Consider the following 18787-nt stretch of genomic DNA (forward strand, 5'->3'; position numbering starts at 1 on the left):
AGTGGGAGGATCCGTTCAGAGTGATGACTCGGTCGATCTCAGTTTAATCCCAAAACAATATCACGATTTGCGAACAGTGTTTAACAAGAGCCGGGCGGGATCCTTACCACCACACCGCCCATACGATTGCGCAATCGATCTGCTGCCCGGCGCTCCGCTGCCCTCCAGCCACCTTTGCAACATTTCCAGAGCTGAACGACAAGCACTGGAAAAGTACATCAGTGACTCCCTTGCCTCTGGTCTGATCCGTCCTTCTTCCTCTCCACTGTGAGCTGGTTTCTTCTTTGTAGGGAAGAAGGATGGAACCCTTGGTCCATGTATTGATTATCGTGGTCTCAATCAGATTACTGTTAAAAACAAGTACCCACTTCCCCTTCTCTCTTCTGCACTTGAGCCGGTCCAAAACGCTTACATTTTTACCAAACTAGACCTGCAAAACGCTTACCACCTAGTTCGGAACCACTGTGGGGATGAGTGGAAGACCGCTTTTAAGACCCCACTGGGTCATTTTGAGTATTTAGTAATGCCCTTCGGGCTCTGCAACGCCCCATCAGTTTTTCAGGCATTAGTTAATGATGTCCTCTGGGACTTTCTGAACGTTTTTATCTTCGTTTACCTCGATGACATCTTAATCTACTCCCGAGACCTCACCGAACACATCCATCACGTACGTCTTGTGCTCCAACGCCTGCTCGAAAATCGACTGTACATCAAAGCAGAGAAGTGTGAGTTTCACCAGTCCTCCGTCACTTTCCTTGGTCTCATCTTAGAGGGTGGGCGAGTCAGATCAGACCCAGACAAGATTAAAGCTGTCCTCAACTGGCCCATACCAGAGACACGGAAGGAGCTCCAGCGTTTTCTTGGCTTTGCAAATTTCTATCGCCGTTTCATCAGGGGCTACAGTGAAATTGCCGCCCCTCTACATGCCCTTACCTCCCCTAAGTTCCTGTTCATTTGGAACTCTGATGCCAACTCTGCGTTTGAAGGATTAATGGACAGGTTGTCCCAAGCGCCCATCCTCGTGCACCCAGATCCACATAAACAATTCACGCTCGAGGTAGACGCCTCCGACACTGGGGTGGGTGCCGTTCTCTCCCAGCAGTCCGACACGACCATAAACTCCACCCCTGCGCCTTTTTCTCTCGTCGACTAACCCCTTCCGAACGTAATTACGATGTGGGCGATAGAGAACTGTTAGCCATAAAACTGGCCATGGAGGAGTGGCGCCACTGGCTAGAGGGGTCTGAGCAGCCCATCATAATCTGGACAGATCATAAAAACCTGGCCTACCTCCAGACAGCCAAACGTCTCAACCCCCGACAAGCAAACTGGTCGCTATTCTTCTCATTCTTTAACCTTTCAATTTCCTACCGCCCTGGCTCCAGGAACCTCAAGCCAGATGCTCTTTCCCGCCTTCATGCTCCACAAGAGACGGATCCAGAACCAGCTCCAATCCTTCCGACTCCTGCACCTTTGGCGCTCTCCGTTGGGAGATAGAGAATCTCATCTCCCGGGCCCTACGAGATGATCCGGACCCTGGGACTGGACCAACCAACCGACTGTATGTCCCCAAGATTGCTCGCTCCCAGGTGATTGACTGGAGCCATTCTAACAAGCTCTCGGCTCATCCAGGCATCCACCGGACTCACAGTTATATCTCCCGCCGTTTCTGGTGGCCATCCATGGCAAAAGACGTCCGGGAGTATGTTCTTGCCTGTCCCGTTTGTGCCCAAAAAAGGTCGTCTTACCGACCCCTGCTGGTCTACTACAACCGCTTCCTGTCCCAAATCGTCCCTGGTCCCATGTGGCTTTGGATTTTGTAACTGGCCTGCCCCCTTCCCAGGGAATGACTACCATTCTAACCATCGTTGACCGATTCTCCAAAGCATGTCACCTTGTCGCCCTCTGCAGACTCCCTACTGCCCTTCAGACCGCTCAGCTTTTGTTTAAACATGTTTTCCGCCTGCACGGTCTCCACCAGGATGTCTTATCAGATCGTGGGCAGAGTTTGCCTCCGCCCTCGGTGCTCGGTACACTCCGGTTATCATCCCCAAACAAATGGTCAGACTGAGCGGCTTAATCAAGAACTCGAATCAACCCTCCGTTGTCTCACCTCCTCCAACCCTTCGGACTGGAGCAAATTCCTCCCTTGGGTAGAGTATGCCCATAACAGCCACATCTCCACTGCTACTGGCTACTCACCCTTTGAGATCTCCTTAGGTTACTAGCCCCCCCTTCTTCCCCTGGACGAAGAACAGATTTCTGTTCCCTCCGTTGAGAACCACGTTCGTCGCTGTCGGCAGTTCTGGGCCGAGACTGTCCAAGCTCTCCACAGAACGGCCGAGCAGAACCGCAGGTTCGCTGACCGGAAACGGGCACCTGCCCCCCACTACCGGCCCGGTCAACAAGTCTGCCTACTCTCCCGGGATTTTCCCTCCAGATCCACCCCTCGCAACCTGGCTCCCCGCTTCACCAGACCTTTTACCATTGAATCCATCGTCAGCCCCACAGCCGTCCGTCTTCGCCTCCCACCACACTCCCAAGTTCACCCGACATTCCATGTGTCCCAGATGAAGCCCGTGCTATCTAGCGCTTTGTGCACTCCGGCCGTGCCCCCTCCACCCACCCTGGACCATAAGGGACGCCAGATCCGGCAGGTCGTGGACTCCCGTCGACGGGGTAGAGGCTACCAATACCTCGTCGACTGGGAGGACCACGGTCCCCAAGACCGGTCATGGGTGCCGGGCTCCGCCATCACGATCCGTCTCTGATTGATAACTTCCTCGCCTCTCGTCCCTCAACATCTTCCTCTGGGTCGCCGAGTGGCGACCGTTGAGGTGGGGTCATGACTCTGCTGGCAGCGGCGTGCAGTTTTCTGCCAGCTTTGCCTTTTTTCCTCCCTCTCCTTTTCCACAGGTGGCTGGAGTGACAGATGGGCGTGGTACACACCTGCGGCTCATTCAGCAGCGTGCGGCCCTGCTACATAAGCAGCACTCTGACAGCTGATGGATGCCAGAGTTTTAACCTAGTTTGGTATGCTCAGAGGCCTCTGTCTAAGACAGTCAACCATTTCCAGCGTTTCAACGTTGTCTCTTGTGTTCCTCAGGTCGTTTTCCGTTTGGAGAACGTCTCCAACGTCCCCTCGTGCCCTGTTGTCCCAAGTGAAGGACCACAGGTTCAGGCTGTTCTGACTCCTGCTCCTAATACATCCCTGTGCTCTCTGGTTCCATCAGCTGACTCCGGATCCCACCTACGCCGCTGCTGCTCGTGCCCCTACTCCTGGGATTTCCATCAACCAGCCCATCAGTCCCACAGTCACCGGCTCAGCTCGAGGGGGCTCCAACTGAGTCCGTCACTCCACTCCACTCCCCCCGGCCCGGTTCCATCACCCGGCGAACGATCGGGCCCCTGCTCGCGCCGACTTCCCTGTCTGCTCAGCCGAGCCCCAACTTCTTGTGTTTGCTTGTTTCAGTTAGTTCAATAAATATCTGTAACTGCTCTTTTCTTCTGGTGTGAGTTCTGCATGTGGGTTAAACACCTTAGAACCATGACAGAACATGCATTTACTTTCATCACCTTGACTCATTTGCGGACCATCATTGGTGTAGCAAGCATTATGTGACAAAGGCAAGTTGTCAGTCCTGTTTCTATATTCTGTCCTACTGTAGAAAGTGTCCGTTGGATTATCCAAAGAATTTGTGCTTTGCTAAATTTTTGGCATAGATTTTCCATTTAATCTTGACTGCTTTGTGAAGTGGTGATTGGATCTCACTGCCATGCTTAGATTCTGAGCCTGTGTTGTTATGGTAGTGTTACGACCCCAAAGGTCTAGGGGTAAAGGGGAGGTAACATAAAAAGCCAACACAAAAGAGTATGAGAAAAATGTAGCCAAGGCCACAAGAAATAATGTGTTGACAGCATCAACACTAAAATAAACCACAAGACAGAACATCCAACTAGTGACACAACCAGCAACTGAAAGGCTTAACCAGAGTGCCACGGCAAATTGCATAACGAGTGACACGGCCTACAATAGTCAGGTTAACAAAGTGTCAGGAAACAGAAAACGAGTAACACAACCAGCAACTGAAAGGCTTAACCAGAGTGCCACGGCAAATTGCCTAACGAGTGACACAGCCTACAATCATCTGGTTAACAGAGTGTTACAGAAAACAGGGGACGAGTAACACAACCAGCATTGTCAGGTTCAAACAGAGTGTCACGGCAAAACACCTAACGAGTGACACAACCTGCAATTATCTGGTTAAACGAGTGTTACAATAAAACAAAAACACATCACAATGAACAAAACACAACCGGCAGTGTGGCAAGCTGCTCTAGAACACAGCTGCCCTGATTGCATGGGAGAGCTAAGTTTAAATAAGGAGGGCTCTCCACGGATTGGTGAGGCAATCAGGCGAGTGTCCAATCCAGAATGAGGATGATGGCAGAAGGAAGTGGCTGAAGTTTAACAAGGAGGAGACTTAAGGAGGTTTGCAAGTTTCCACAGTGGCACCAGCTGGCAGGAAGATGCAACTACACCTGCAAACATATTAGAAAGAAAACCAAAACAGACAAAAAGGCCACTGGCCGTAACAGGTAGGTTCTGGTTTTGGCTGAACTGGCAATGCCATTCCTGGTGCACAGATTCTGTGGTTAGAGTCATGTATAGGTCCATGTTGGGTTGGTTGCATTTTAGGGTTTGCCTTCACTTTGGATAGCTCCCTCTACATATTCCTTTGTGCGTGATTCTGGATCCTCATTTGGAACGTCTATTTCACTAATGGTCTTACTATGCTGTTCCACAGCTGACTCTAAGACTTCTGCTTTAGCCTCTGCAGCTGCAGCCTTTTTCTGCGAACAAACTTTATCCAGTGAAGCCTCAGTTTAATTTCTTTCTTAACAAATGCTGCTTCAGCTTTCGCTGCTTCTTCTTCTGCACGTGCCAATGCTGCAGCTGCTTTGCTGGCTGCCGAACTTGTAGACTGCGTAGACTAGCTTGAGATGCGTGATCTTGTTTTAAGAGATCCTGATGTGGAGCTTTTCCTTGACATGACTAAAGCGCTTTGCTTACTTTTGATGAGTTGGGTTTTCCAGTTAACTAGTTCTTCTAATGTAGAAGGTGGTCTGCCAGAAAGTGTTGTTTTACTGTCATGACCTCCAGCGCCTTGCTGGAGTCGACATTCAGATAAACTCCTCTCCAAAATGAAGTTGATCGAAATGAACCAAATCGAAGTTGCAGTGTCACTGTAGCTGTGTCTCAATTTGCAGGCTTCGTCCTTCGAAGGACGCATTTTAAGGCCAGTGACGTCACAACGATGCACGGAGGCAGTCCCATTTGGCAAAAATTCTGAGGATGCTTAAAATGCAGCCTTCGAATGCGTCCTCCTTTTCCCCGAATTCTGAGGATGCACCGCTACCATAGTGGCCTCACCTGCCATAAGATTTCCCGAGGTGCTTTGCCCGCTTTTTTAGTGATAGTGAAAGTAGTGATTTAAGTCAGTTATTTACAGGGTTTGTACACATTTAACTATTCAATTCAAATTACTAAAGTTACAAACATAAGCTTATATCAAGTCTTACAAATAAATATAAAATTTTATATTTAAACATATTCGTCAATCTGCTCACAAGCGCTTGTTTAATAACTGCTATATTATGATCATTAGCAGGCCCCTGGGTGAAAATAATAGCAGGTAAATGTTACCTCTCCACTGCGCTCTCCCAGCCTGAGAAAAATTTGTCGCCGGTTTTGCTGCCGCCGAAGTCATCTTAACCAACTCTCCTCCTCCAATAACAAGTAAATAAAAAAAATAAAATAAAAATTTCCATATCCATTTTTTTTGTCGTCTGGCGCTGTTTTTCCCGGGCTTGGGGTAGACGTGATGACGTCGTGTCACAACCAGGAAGTGCTCCAAAGGCTAGACCGTCCCATTTACCAACGGTTGAGGATCCTCCGGAGCATCCTCCGATGGCTGGGTCCTCCTAAGGCTGTGTAGGCTGGGTCCTTTGAAGGACGCAGCCTGCGAATTGAGAAACAGCTTGAGAGAAAACCATGCTTTGTATTGTCCTGCCTGGGCTGCTTTTTATGACATCATCAAAAATGGCCGACTCTAAAATGTAATACATAAGTTGCGCCAGTAGATGAAAACAACTAGACACTTCTATAGTATAAATCTGGGAAATGTAAACAAACTGACATACAAACAGCACAGCTTATATGGTCTACTTGTCTTGGTTAAAGGAGCAACCAAGAACAGAGCATGCTGTTGTGCAATTATACACTGTTTAAAGTTATTTAATGTTTCATAAATAACTGTCATAGTTTAAGTTGTCTCGCTTCTGGTTATTTTGTAGTTCACCCAGCTCTCCCTCCCACAGCCATTAGTCACACCTACCCTAATTAGTCTTCATTCCCATCACCTGTTATAAACTCACCTCAGTTGTCTCCTCATCGCTGGCTCGTAGTGTTTGTTGCTCTCCTTCGTGTCTGCCTGCACCTGTTCCCCGTCTTGGTTCCCGGTCCGTCAAGTTTTGGTTTTGTTTAGCTGCGCTGCTGGCTTCAGTCTCTCCGTCTTCGTCTTGGTCTCGTCCCTGGTCCTGCAGCAGCCCGGCTCCTCTCTGTCTCGTGGACTCTGTACCTGCCAGTCAGCTCCTGCATCATTCACCTCCGTCTGGTAACAACTCTGGTTCCTCATGTCACTACCATCCACCAGCAATAAACTCTCTTAAATCCTACTCTGTGTGTGCGTGCTGTGTCCGGGTTCACCCTCGACAAAATCATGACAATAACTCTGTCTGTTAAGTATTGTCTGGTGATGATCAGCTCTTAAGCTGATATCAGGACAATGGTTGAAAGGGATGAATTCGAGCACTAACGATCTTTTAACAGCAAAACCTGCACACACATAGAACAAAAGAGTGACAAATTCTTTTCAAGTCCAGGAATTTAATAACAGAAATAAAATGAACATCCAGAGAACATCACTATGTAATGCTGTTTATCTGAATTAACACAATACTTCAATTATTAAATCCTCTCTACTAGGCTAGTGAAACTTAACTAAACTACTAAGCAAAATGAAGATAAAAAGAAGCTAAGCTAAGGAACTATTTACAAGCAAAAACAAACAAAAGACAAACAAAAGTGGTTGGTCATAATCAGAATACTTCAGTGAACAGTGAATCCTGGTTCACTGCAGATCTGATTAACAAAAACATGGAATGGAGTTAAAACATTTGCCATGTATTTCAATCCATTCACAATGCAAAGCCCAAGTTAAACAAAACATTATTTGTTGAAATAATATTCTGAGGACCGGTTTGTCCTGTAAAATCATTTAATTCAGAGTCGCTTGCCATTGTTTATGCGATTCTACCTCCGCCCGCTAGGGGGCGCTACAGCGATCGTCGCTAACCTGGTTAAAATCTATAGTTATCAAAATTGTCTTGAAAAACCGGCATTAATATACCATATTGATGCGGGAATAAGGCTCATAACACCATCGGAGGATGGCGGCGTAGAACAGTTACGCTTTATGCTTTAAAACAGACTCCTTTTGAAAGGTCCGAAACCGGATGTTAGCAAGGCTAATAGCATGTTTGGCTAGCGCGAGTTACCAGCTGGCCCTTTTGTTCTAAACACCACGGTTTACAAACATTTCCCAATAAACCTTTAACTTCACCCTCAGCTCGCTGCCCAAACCTGTCCTTTTCAGTTCTGTTCAGTTTGGCCATTCACGGAAGGGGCGTTGAAGAAGGAAGTTGTTGGTTTCTTCTTGGCAGGCTAGCGTTAGCCTTGCAGCAGCATGTGGCTAACGGCGTCGTCTGGATAGCTTGGAGGCCACATTCTTTGACCGGGACGCAGTCCAATTTGAGCAGGGGTTTTCCTCGGCATGGGAGGTGGCTTCTGTGCCGGCTTTTCAGCTCTGCGTTGCCTGGAACCAGCTCCGTCTGTGGTGCGCTGAGAAAACAAAAACAAAGCTGGCATAGACGGATTCCTTTACTTCGGCATCTGTTTTAAGCAGAAGTGAGAGACTTATCTTTGAATCGGCTGGCAGTTTCTCTCGATGCCAGGGAGGAACTGAGTTTTAGAAAGGCTCATTCTCACTCAGCTCATGGCCTGCTCCAGGCCCCACAGATGGCTCCTGGGGGCCTTCAGTCACATGGCTCCCCCCTTTTCTTGAGTGCTGGTCCTCAGAGGGTTTGGATGTGAGAAGAGAGTCGCAGAAGAGGAAGAGGGCTCTGTATCTGTGGAAGAAAGGTTTTATAGCAAGCAGGGGGACCCCCTGGTGAGAAAAAGGCCGTCCCCGTGCTCTGAGGGTCTCATTTTGCGGCCAGGGTGGAATTCTTTTGTGACCTCTTCCACTGTTCAGAATCCAATCCGAGATTTTATCATGGCATATTATGGCATAACAATACTTAAACAGATAGGTTTATTGATAAAAAAGAAAACTTGCAGAAAGTTCTTGACTGGAGCAGAAAAGCAGGAACAAACTAAGCTCAGAGGAATCAGAGGTATAAGTCCATGAAAAATAGCTGGTGAAAGTGGACGTGAATCCAGAGGGAAGAACAGACGAACCAGCAATGGATGGAAAGGACCAAGGAGTATAAACTTTATACACTGAGGTAGAGTGGAGAGAGGAGCCTGGTGAAAGTAACCAGAATGCAGGCAGGAAGCTGAACAATGGCAGCCAGGGAGGAAACACAGGAAGAAGTCTAACCAAGTAAACAAAACAGAATGAAGAAATGAAATGAAATAACTAACATACTAACGAGTCCACAAAAGTAGGAATGTAAACAAACACTATAAGGACAAATAAGTAAAGAACGCATGATCCAGGAAGCAATGAACTCAAAACACAAACACCCCAGGATCATGTCAGTGCAGTCTTGTTTTTCTGTCACACGCTTAATTCCAAATTGAAGACCAAAGGTTTAGTTTCAGTACAATTTCTATTTAGTTTTATGAACAGTTATTTACAGAACAATGTCCAATGAAATGTGGTGATGTACCTGAAACCTATTGAAAAATATGGAAATATTAGGGGCCTGAATGCATCCAAACCTCAGTATAAACACATACGTTTTTACATCCATAATTACATATACTCACACACTCAGGGACATAAAAAGACTTTTCTCCTTAAAAGGTTTCTTCTGTTTGTGACTTGTCAAACTTAAAAGTTTCAGATCATAAAGCACATTTTAATATTGGAGAAAGAAGCCCTGAGTAAATGTGAAAAGTTGTTTTAAAAAAGGGAAGTTTTAAATGATGAGATAATCGAACTCAACCAGCCCTGTGTGAAAAAACGGAGCGTCAAAGGCTGTGAACAAGTGCTTCTTCAGTTGTGTGCAGCTGATTTTTTTTATAATAAATATATTAGATGAATGACAGACGCTGAGGAAGTTACTTATTCTCGTACATCGTAATCGATTTGGTAGTAAACTGTGATTGTACAATGTGCTGGCATCAAACTTGACCTCGTACCGTCCTATTCTGTGTGGTCATCCATTTCTGTCTTTCTATTTTTTTATTTCTAAATCAGTAAGAAATTTGAATTTATAGCTCTAGTACTTGATATCTTTTGGCTCTAGGCGATTGGATAAGGCATGTTGTGTCACTTCCTGTTGCTACGTCAATTCCTGTGCTCTGTTGCTACTTTGTGTGGTGTAGATTATGGTTTGGTGTTCCAGCTTCTCTCGATTTTATCCTAATTGTCTTTGCTGTGACATCTCTCTGTTTCTAACCCATATGCATGTTTAAAACACATTTTTTGCTGCTGCACTTTACGCTTGGGAACGGTTTACCTTTTTTTCCTCAACGGGGTAAGAGGTCACTCGCCTAGCCAAGCCTAGTTTTAGCCCCACTATGGCTTCCTTGCTTATCCTTCCACTAGCTTCTCTGTCTCAGTCTAAGTCTCCACCTCTTTCCTGCTCTCTGTGTTTGATGTTCAGTTATTCCTTTACCTCCTGTAGCAATAACCGTACATGTAATAAATGTAGTGTTTTTATAGCTTTGGAGGTGAGGGTGTCAGAATTGGAGGCATGACTCGAAACCAGCAGATGTCCGCCCCTTAGCTAGCACAGAGCCACAAAGGTTAGCGTAGCGATCTTCCAGCAGAGCCCGTGCACTGGGACCTCAGGCCAGTTGGTGATGGTATGTAGGAAAAAACTTTCCTGAAGCCAATCCACATATCATTATAAAATGGCACATGAAACAATTTATAGACCAAGAACTTTTTGATTACTTAACGGGGGGAAATATAATCCTGAGAAAGACTAATACAGATAAAATGTGGAATGGGTGAAAGCAAGGGAAACAAACTGTCATGGTTTAAGTTTTGTCTGGCTTCTTTGTTATTTTGTAGTTCACTTAGCTCTCCCTTGCTCAGCTTTAGTCACTTCTCCGGACACTAATTAGTTTTCATTCCCGTCACCTGTCAGGCAGCAATTACCCCTGATCTGTTGCCACCTGTGTTCACCTCTTTATAAGACTCACCTCATTCTGTTCTCGTCGCCGGTCCATAACGTTCACTCCCGCCCAGTCTCTGTCAGAATCGTTGTCAGCTCAGTTTTTTGTTACAGTCAGCCTGAAGACTCCCTTGAACTTGGTTTTTTGTTACAGTCAGCCAATAGACTTTCCTTCAGCTTTGTTTTGTCCAGTCTCAGCCTAGATCCAGCTCAGCTCTGTTCACACTCCTGTTCTCATCTCCTGGTGAGCTGTTCCGCTCTCGAGTCCACGGCTCAGATGTTCTGCTCTCCAGTGCACGGCTCAGATGTTCTGCTCTCCAGTGCACGGCTCGGATGTTCTGCTCTCCAGTGCACGGCTCGGATGTTCTGCTCTCCAGTGCACGGCTCGGATGTTCTGCTCTCCAGTGCACGGCTCGGATGTTCTGCTCTCCAGTGCATGGCTCGGATGTTCTGCTCTCCAGTGCACGGCTCAGATGTTCTGCTCTCCAGTGCACGGCTCAGATGTTCTGCTCTCCAGTGCACGGCTCAGAGGTTCTGCTCTCAAGTCCACGGCTCAGAGGTTCTGCTCTCAAGTCCACGGGTCAGAGGTTCTGCTCTCAAGTCCACGGCTCAGAGGTTCTGTTCTCAAGTCCACAGCTCAGAGGTTCTGCTCTCCAAGACCTCAGCTCAGATGCTTCGTCCTGGTCGCTAGTCTTCGGCTCCAGAGTTCCTCCCGGTCAGTCTCTCTACACGCCTCCTGCCGGCCAGCTTCTGCACCCAACTCCTCCGTCTGTTGAATGACTCTGGTCCCATCATCATCCATCTTCCACACTTTTCAATAAACTCACTCTTAAGAACTAGCTCTGTGTGTGCGTGCTGTGTCCGGGTTCATCCTCGAAAAATATCATAACACAAACCTCGGGTGAGATTGGGTTCTCTTTAGAGGCCTCTGCAAGTCATTTACGTTTGGAATTATAAGATTAGAAGAATTGTAAAACTCTGTATAAACTCAAATAAATTAAACAATACATAGCTGGAAATATTACATAGTTTTCTCTCATAGATCTGTAAATTGACTGCTGTCTTTCATCTTGAATATTGCATTACTTTTTTGGGTAATATATGCATTTTTACCTAAATATGCCATACTAACAATTATTTGCACAGTTTTTTTTCTTTTCCCCTTTCTGATAAGTTTATTCTCTTTTGCTTTACAATTTAACTTAGTTTTTCTATTCATATTACTGAATCTAGTGTGTACCTCTGGGTTATCTTGTCTACTTCTTTTGCCGCTGTCACGCCCAAATGTCCCTATTGTGGTACAATAAAGGTATTTCTATTCTATTCTAAAATCATAATTTCTTTGTAGTTGAGCAAGTATACAAAATCTGGAGGGAATCACATACTTCCTCCCTCCCTTATAGAGGTGGAAACACTACTGATGATTCATTAATGAAGTGTATTGATCAAACAGTAACTCCCTTCTAAGTTATTTCTGAACCCTAGAGAAGATCCAAGGTTAGAACTGGTTTTCTCTGAAGGATTTCACATGGCAGCAAAGCAAATAAAAAGCTTGAAAGACATTTGAAAATATTACTTTTCGAAGCTCAGCTCCCATTTTTAGTTTAATGAGCAAAGAATTTTTTTCCCTCTTCAAACATGAGATAACAGGGTTTTGATTAATAAATATGGAGCTATTAGTTTTCCGAAAACATACTTGACATTTTCAAACAGAGTTAAATATTTGGATAAAAGTTTCAGTAACTTTGAGTGTTTTTGTGCAGCTGAATAGGAACCGGCCCATGACGGTCCACGACGTCCTGCAGATCCTGCGGCTTCACATCTCCGTGCCACAGTGTGACGTCTTTGGCTACCTGAGCATTGACAACAGACTGGTAGTCCTTGTTGCCCCAGTTGATCACCAGCCAACACCTCTGCAGGTAGAACACGCATAACGTTATGTTAAAAATAATAGCAGCGTGTTTTAAGAAATATTAATTTCTAATTTGTTCCCATGCATGTTAATATAATTGGAACCCAGGACACTGTAATCCAGATTAACCCATGAGGGAAAATGTATGTAGCAGGGAAATGGGATTTTACCCTGTTTAAATTATTATTATTATTATTTTTTACAGATTTCAACATTTACTATTTACCTTGAAATTGTTAGAAGATTCATTGAACTAATATTTAGCTGCATAAGCACAGTCTGGAAGAAATGCTTCACATTTGTGTTGTATGGAGTTGCCCATCTTCTGACACATGTGAAAACAAATTATGACACGTGCCGGACTACATGGCTACATTCCACAGTTCCCGTGCATTTCTTAAATTGAATTGTGTCAGGTTTTGTTTACAGAAGAACTCAGGAAGCGCACACGGGACTAAAGTTTAAGAGGTTTTATTAAAGGAAGTATGCTGGATGACGGATGATGAAGACCGGAGGTTCAGGGCTGCAGAAGGTCAGGGATGTAGGTGATGGCAGGAGCTGACGACCCGGAGTAAGAGTCCATAAAAGCTAGGTGGCTAGTCAGGTTAGCAGTTCACTGGAGACACCAGGGCACCAAGCGGAGCTTCTCCAGGGCGGCTAGGCAGGTCAGCAGTTCTCAGGAGACACCAGGACACAGAGTAGAGCTTCCTCAGAGCGGCTAGTCAGGTTAGCAGCTCTCTGGAGACAACAGGATACAGAACAGAGCTTCTCCGGCTTCAGCAGGGTACAAAGTCTTTCAAGGCAACAGGCAGGACTAACCTTAAACAAGAGAACAGAAACAGATCTTCCAAGACAAAACCGAGGACTGGCATGGAGTGGTGGATAGCTGAAGACGGCCCAGTGCTGAACTGAAGGCAGAGGGAGGTTTAAATAGAGCACTTAACAGGTGGAACAAGACTCTGGCTAATTAACTAGTAAATCTTAACAGGTGTGACTGACTGCTGAGGAGGTGAAGTGAAGATGGCAGAAAACAACTGATGACAATGAAAACTAACAATAAATAAAGTCAAACCTAATCCAAATGAGATAAAAAAAATGAAAGTAACAGAAAAACGAAGCCAAACCAAAAGTCAACCATGACATTATGCCCCCCCACCCCACAAGGTTGGTCTCCGGACGGCCTAAAAAAAAACAATAAACTAAATAGTGACCGAACCAGGGTGGGTGGAGGGAAGGCAGGATGGAGGGCTAGGGTCAAAACCAAGCTGATCTAACCAGGGTGGGTGGAGGGAAGGTTGGATGGCGGGCTAAAATCAAACAAAAACTACCCACTCAGGGCAAACCAAAAGGGGTTTCTAACAACCCCTGGTAAACAAAACAAAAAGTGTCTAACAGATGCTGACAGGCAAACATCGCCACAAGGCAAAACGGGCAAGACTGGTGAACATCGCCACAAGGCTAAACGGGCAAAGAACAGACGTACTAACACCAGAGGGAAGGAACAGGCGTACGACAACGCCAGAGGGAAGGAACAGGCATACAACAATGCCAGAGGAAAGAAAAGGGCATGCGGAAACGCCAAAGGGAAAACCCGCCGGGGCGTGAGGGAAACACCGGGGCGCAAGGGAAGAGATCGCCGGTGCGTGAGGGGAACCGGAAAACCTAACAACATAGCTGAAGGCGTCTAAACACGCCGAGAAAACTAGATCTAAATGCCAAAAATCTAAACACCAGGGAACCAAGAAATCTAAACACCAGGAGTCTGAGAGCGTCCTAACATGCCGGGAACACTAAATCTAAACGCCAGTAATCTAAACACCAGGGATTGAGGGCATTCTAACACCCCGGTAAACATGAAATCTACAGGGGTCAGAGGGCGTCCTAACACGCCGAGAAACACGAAAACTAAACACAAGGAGTCAGAGGGCGTCCTAACACGCCGGGAAAACACGAAATCCACAGGGGTCAGAGAGCATCCTAACACGCCAGGGCATCAAGGAGGAGCTAGGGGCCAAAACAAACCAAGAAGCGCTGGGACCCAAAGAGCGCTGGAAAAAATTAGGATCTAAACCCCAAAAACTAGAAAACCAGGCAGAAACTAAACAAAAGCAAAACCCAGAAGGCTAGGGCAGGGATAACAAAAGAAAAACCGAAGAAAACTAGAAAATCAAAAACCAAAACAAAGAGACTAGGGCAAAGACAGGTAAACTAATGTAGCACTGGATAACTAAGGCTAGAATAAGAACACAAAGATAAACCTGGAAAACTAAGGTAAAAACTAGGATACCAAAGAAAAACCCAAAAAACTAAAGCAAAACTAAAAGACAATGGAAAACTAGAAAATTAAAGCAGAACTAGGCGACAAGAACCAGTCACCGAGGCTAAAGACTAGAGAACTAAAACTAAAATAAGAGCACAAAAGCAAAACCTGAAAAGCTAAAGGCAAAATCTAGAATCCTGAAACGGAGCAGGAAAAAGAAAAACTCAAACAGAAACTAATAAACTCTAAGACAAACAAGGAACCTTCTGAAATAACTCTCAAACGGAAGAACGCTAAGTAAACCAAAACTAAGGCCGAGCTCTAACAAAATAAATTGAAGGCACTGGCCTTAAAGTTCAAATAGAAAACCACATACTTATAGTTTCTCATTTGATAGTATGTACAAAATTAAAAACATCACAAGTGAAAAAAATAATAAATTCTAACATTTTTTTTGTTTATAGCACAAAATAATTCACTGAAATAGCAGACAACGCAAAATTCCTTATTCAGTCACGTGACCCACGAGGAGCCGCTGTAGGATTCCGTGACGTCACACTAGTCAGGAGGTAGTCGGGAAGCGGTCATTTTAAATAGCGTGTCAGTATTTTTTCACCTTTGCGATGGAGTTTGTATCTTTAAACGAGGACAAATACGAAGCGAGCCAACTTAATGTTAAAAACGAGGAGTGCTGTGTCCAGCCATATGCGTTTGAGCCGTTAGTTAGGCGTGAATTACGGGACAACACCGAGGAAAGTGGAGAAAGTAGGAGTAGCGATGATGACCACACTAGTAGGCCGACATCGTCGTCGTCCGACTCAGAACTGCCAGTGAAGAGGATATTGACGACCGTTCCCATCGACTGACAAATACTGACTGGTATGTTTTTTGATTCTACGATTTTTTTTGACTTTCGAGTAGTGACCCCTCTGAGAGTGATGTCGATTGAATTGCTTTTATGTCTAATTAAATTCAAATTGATGCTAATGCTAAGCTACTTGTTTCGTGTTTTTGATTTGAATTTTTAAGCAACCTCGTACTGTAGGCATAGTAGACAAAAACTAACATTAGCCATTTGACCATTACTAATTCAGATTTTTAGGTGGGTGATTATGAATTGGGATTGTTTATATTTTACAGGTGCAAATGTGGCAACTGTGTGATTATGCCCACAGTGGATGAATGCAAGTGCTGCACAGAAACGCACCTTGTTGATCAGGAAGTCGAGTCAGCTGGGCTGCAATGTATAGCCTTACATGAAGGCTTTCAGGGAAACTGCCTCGACCAGTATGTCCTCAAGGCATCTTTTGTTGAGTTTCTGGAGGGACATGGTCCTCTTGGAAATGATGAACCAGTAAACGAGTAAGTAGTTGAAAAATTGTTTATTGAAAATACATGTATTAGTGCTAAATTCTAGTCTTACACTGTATGCACCTGTGATGTAGTTATTTTTACTGTAAATTAAATTCAGTTGTTTCTGCACCTTAGGCCTATATATTTTATTTAGAAACAGCAAAAAACATTGAAATATAACTACATTGCTTTAGTAAAACACAAAAACAATCATATTTACATGTACATAACAAATATAACATCAATTACATTCAGAACATATCACTTAAGTAGGGCCTAGTTTAAAACAGCATTACAATAATTTTGAAATTTTATTACAGGTCTAAACAATTTTTGCATCATATTTTCTTTTTATTTTAGGATTTACAGGTACATTGCATATAGAAGAATGATCAGATGGATTTGGGAACGCATTGGAAAAAGAAATAGGAAAGTTCTTCCATCCTATGCAGTGAATAAAATAAGACAGACCTGGGAGTCAGCAGACTACACTGGTTTTAAATACCCAACTGTGTGAACCTCGACTTCCTAGTTGCCACAACTGTGAGTTTATCGACCTTGTCATATTGGTCTTTCACGTACTCAGGAGCAATTTGGGCTTCTAAATCTTGCCTTGCAACTTCATAAGAAGGTATGGTCTCCGACGAGCCATTACTTCATCCAACAATTCATCAATGTATGCTGAAATAGAAACAATTAACATTTCATGCATGAAAGTTGAAAAGCCAAGTGTGAAACTGAACATTACACCAAGTACACACCATAAGTACAAGGGACTTTAACTTGTTTGGCTACTGGTTCTCCTTTTTTTGCCTTTGGAAATGAGAGCTGCCACATTTCTTTTCCAGCTTTGTTCTTAGCCTGCTGTCTGTTGGAATTCTCATTGAAATGGCAAGCATCAATCTGTAACAGAAATTTTAATGATGAAATAATACTTGGAATTAGGATGACAATATGTCAGTTAAGTTATTATCCATTCAGGGTTTAAGCAACCTACCTGGCATTCATACTGTGGTAGAAGAAGTGCAAGAACTTTGGTGCAAAGAAGCACACCACCTTGTGGTAGCTTTCAACACTTGATGTCTGCACATGAGGTGACAATTTACCAATGTCGGCAAGCAGAGTACGGTTAGTGACAATTGATTTCACCTCAACATGGGCCCTTGAACCTGCAGTGATTGTGAAGGAAGTATTATGAAAAGCCCTTAGGAGATTGACTTTTGAGAAAGCTGAAAATAATTTTTCACCTTCTGCAATCCACTCTCTGTCCTCTACCAACTCATCATGTGCACAGGTTGGAAAGTTCTCAAATGAGTGTTCATGGATGTCTACAATGTGGTTCATCACCGACTTCCACTTGGCCACAACCAGCTCAGCATTTCCATCACTGCTTGCCCCACACCAATATACATGGTTGGAGATGCTGTGGATCCACGGTGAGATGGTGTGACATAACTTTTTCTTTGATGATGCGTCAAGCTTTTTTGTAATACCTGGAAGATGTAAATGTGTATTATACAATTATCCATATATAATATATCCATATTTCTAACCTTACAATATATATATATATATATATATATATATATATATATATATATATATATATATATATATATATTATATTTTGTTATGTAAGGTTAGAAATATGGATATATTATCATTGTAAACATTTACCTTTTTCGCGCATAAACTTTTTAACACTGGAATGACGTCTGTTGTCAAGTCAGTAACAGTGACTCCAGCATCTTCTAGGAATTGAAGTGACCTCTTTAGGCCTTCCAACTCCATTGCATATGAGTTTTTCACTTCTGTACACTGAAAAAATGGTTAAGTATAATATTAGTTAATCTATAATCCTGTAATTGAAAGAGTACTCAATTAAAAACCACGCTAACATGACGTTCACTAAATCCAATATATATTGTTTGTTAACTTTTGTGGACTCAGATGTTGGTTTGCTCACAAAAACCATGGTATCAAATAATAATCTGGGTATTTTAACAGCACAACCTTACCTGTACAAGCTGCATATCCAACACTTTGGAGGTGTCTATGTCCATAAGGGAGTAGCTACCGTATTTGGCAGTGTGCCCTGGTGAGCAGCATCTGGCATCTCCACCTAATCTGACTTTGCTCTTTTTTTTGACATCACAGATGAGCAGCTCTTGCTTTTTTGACCAGAGACTATTCACAGCTGGAATAAGGTATGCCTTCTGTATGTTATAATAAGTACTGACGCAGAATGTTGAAATCCTCATAAATTTAAAACAATTGACTGCCTTCACAGTACTACATACACTAAACATTATGGAAGCGGCTAGCTGTAAGTTGCCAAGTGGCATGGTGCCATGTGATGGCTGACTTTTCCAGGTCTTCACATGAGAGGGGTCAACACTACACTGTGATGTCAAGGTCACCATGTGTATATATATATATATATATATATATATATATATATATATATATATATATATATATATATATATATATATATATATGTGTGTGTGTGTGTGTGTATATATATGCAAAGGATTCGGTTTTAAAAGTTTGTCTTTATTTGGCAGTGCCTACATGAATTGACATCTAATCCCTCTGTTTCTGTAGAACCTGTCCGTGGACCTCGAGCCCCAGAAGGCGGCCCTACAGTCCTTGACCAGCAATGTTACGTTCAAGAAAACTGGAGAACTGGAGGACAAAATAATAAAAAATAAATCAACTACTCCTGATTCTTCCCATAGTCCAAATAAACGGGTTACTCTTAATTGTGTTTGTGTGCATTTGTCACT

At 43.9% G+C, this 18787-nt stretch overlaps 1 protein-coding gene and 2 long non-coding RNA genes across 5 annotated transcripts in view; 2 read left to right on the forward strand and 1 right to left on the reverse strand.

The window, feature by feature from the left end:
- Nucleotides 1-18787, forward strand: part of reck (reversion-inducing-cysteine-rich protein with kazal motifs) — a 187806-nt gene that overhangs the window by 153603 nt on the left and 15416 nt on the right. The window contains exon 20 of one of the 2 annotated variants that reach the window (XM_036125404.1): nt 3234-3435. In XM_036125404.1, coding sequence (XP_035981297.1) covers nt 3234-3347 — 114 coding nt within the window. In that variant the 3' untranslated portion in view covers nt 3348-3435. Of the gene's footprint in view, nt 1-3233; nt 3436-12236; nt 12393-18787 lie in introns of those variants that run through there. The other variant, XM_036125403.1, reaches the window with a different exon arrangement.
- Nucleotides 13798-18416, forward strand: LOC118556873. 2 transcript variants are annotated; one of them, XR_004927435.1, is made up of 5 exons: nt 13798-15524; nt 15786-16007; nt 16359-16541; nt 17293-17442; nt 18156-18416. It is a non-coding gene; the product is annotated as an uncharacterized LOC118556873 (long non-coding RNA). The 2 variants fall into 2 exon arrangements; XR_004927434.1 differs by having other exon boundaries at nt 13802-15524; nt 17293-17434.
- LOC118556877 lies at nt 16585-17292 on the reverse strand. Its single transcript, XR_004927441.1, has 3 exons — nt 16996-17292; nt 16760-16901; nt 16585-16679 (listed from the first exon to the last, which is right to left on the reverse strand). It is a non-coding gene; the product is annotated as an uncharacterized LOC118556877 (long non-coding RNA).

Source organism: Fundulus heteroclitus, chromosome 21, assembly GCF_011125445.2.
Source record: "Fundulus heteroclitus isolate FHET01 chromosome 21, MU-UCD_Fhet_4.1, whole genome shotgun sequence".
Classification (NCBI taxonomy): Eukaryota; Metazoa; Chordata; class Actinopteri; order Cyprinodontiformes; family Fundulidae; genus Fundulus; species Fundulus heteroclitus.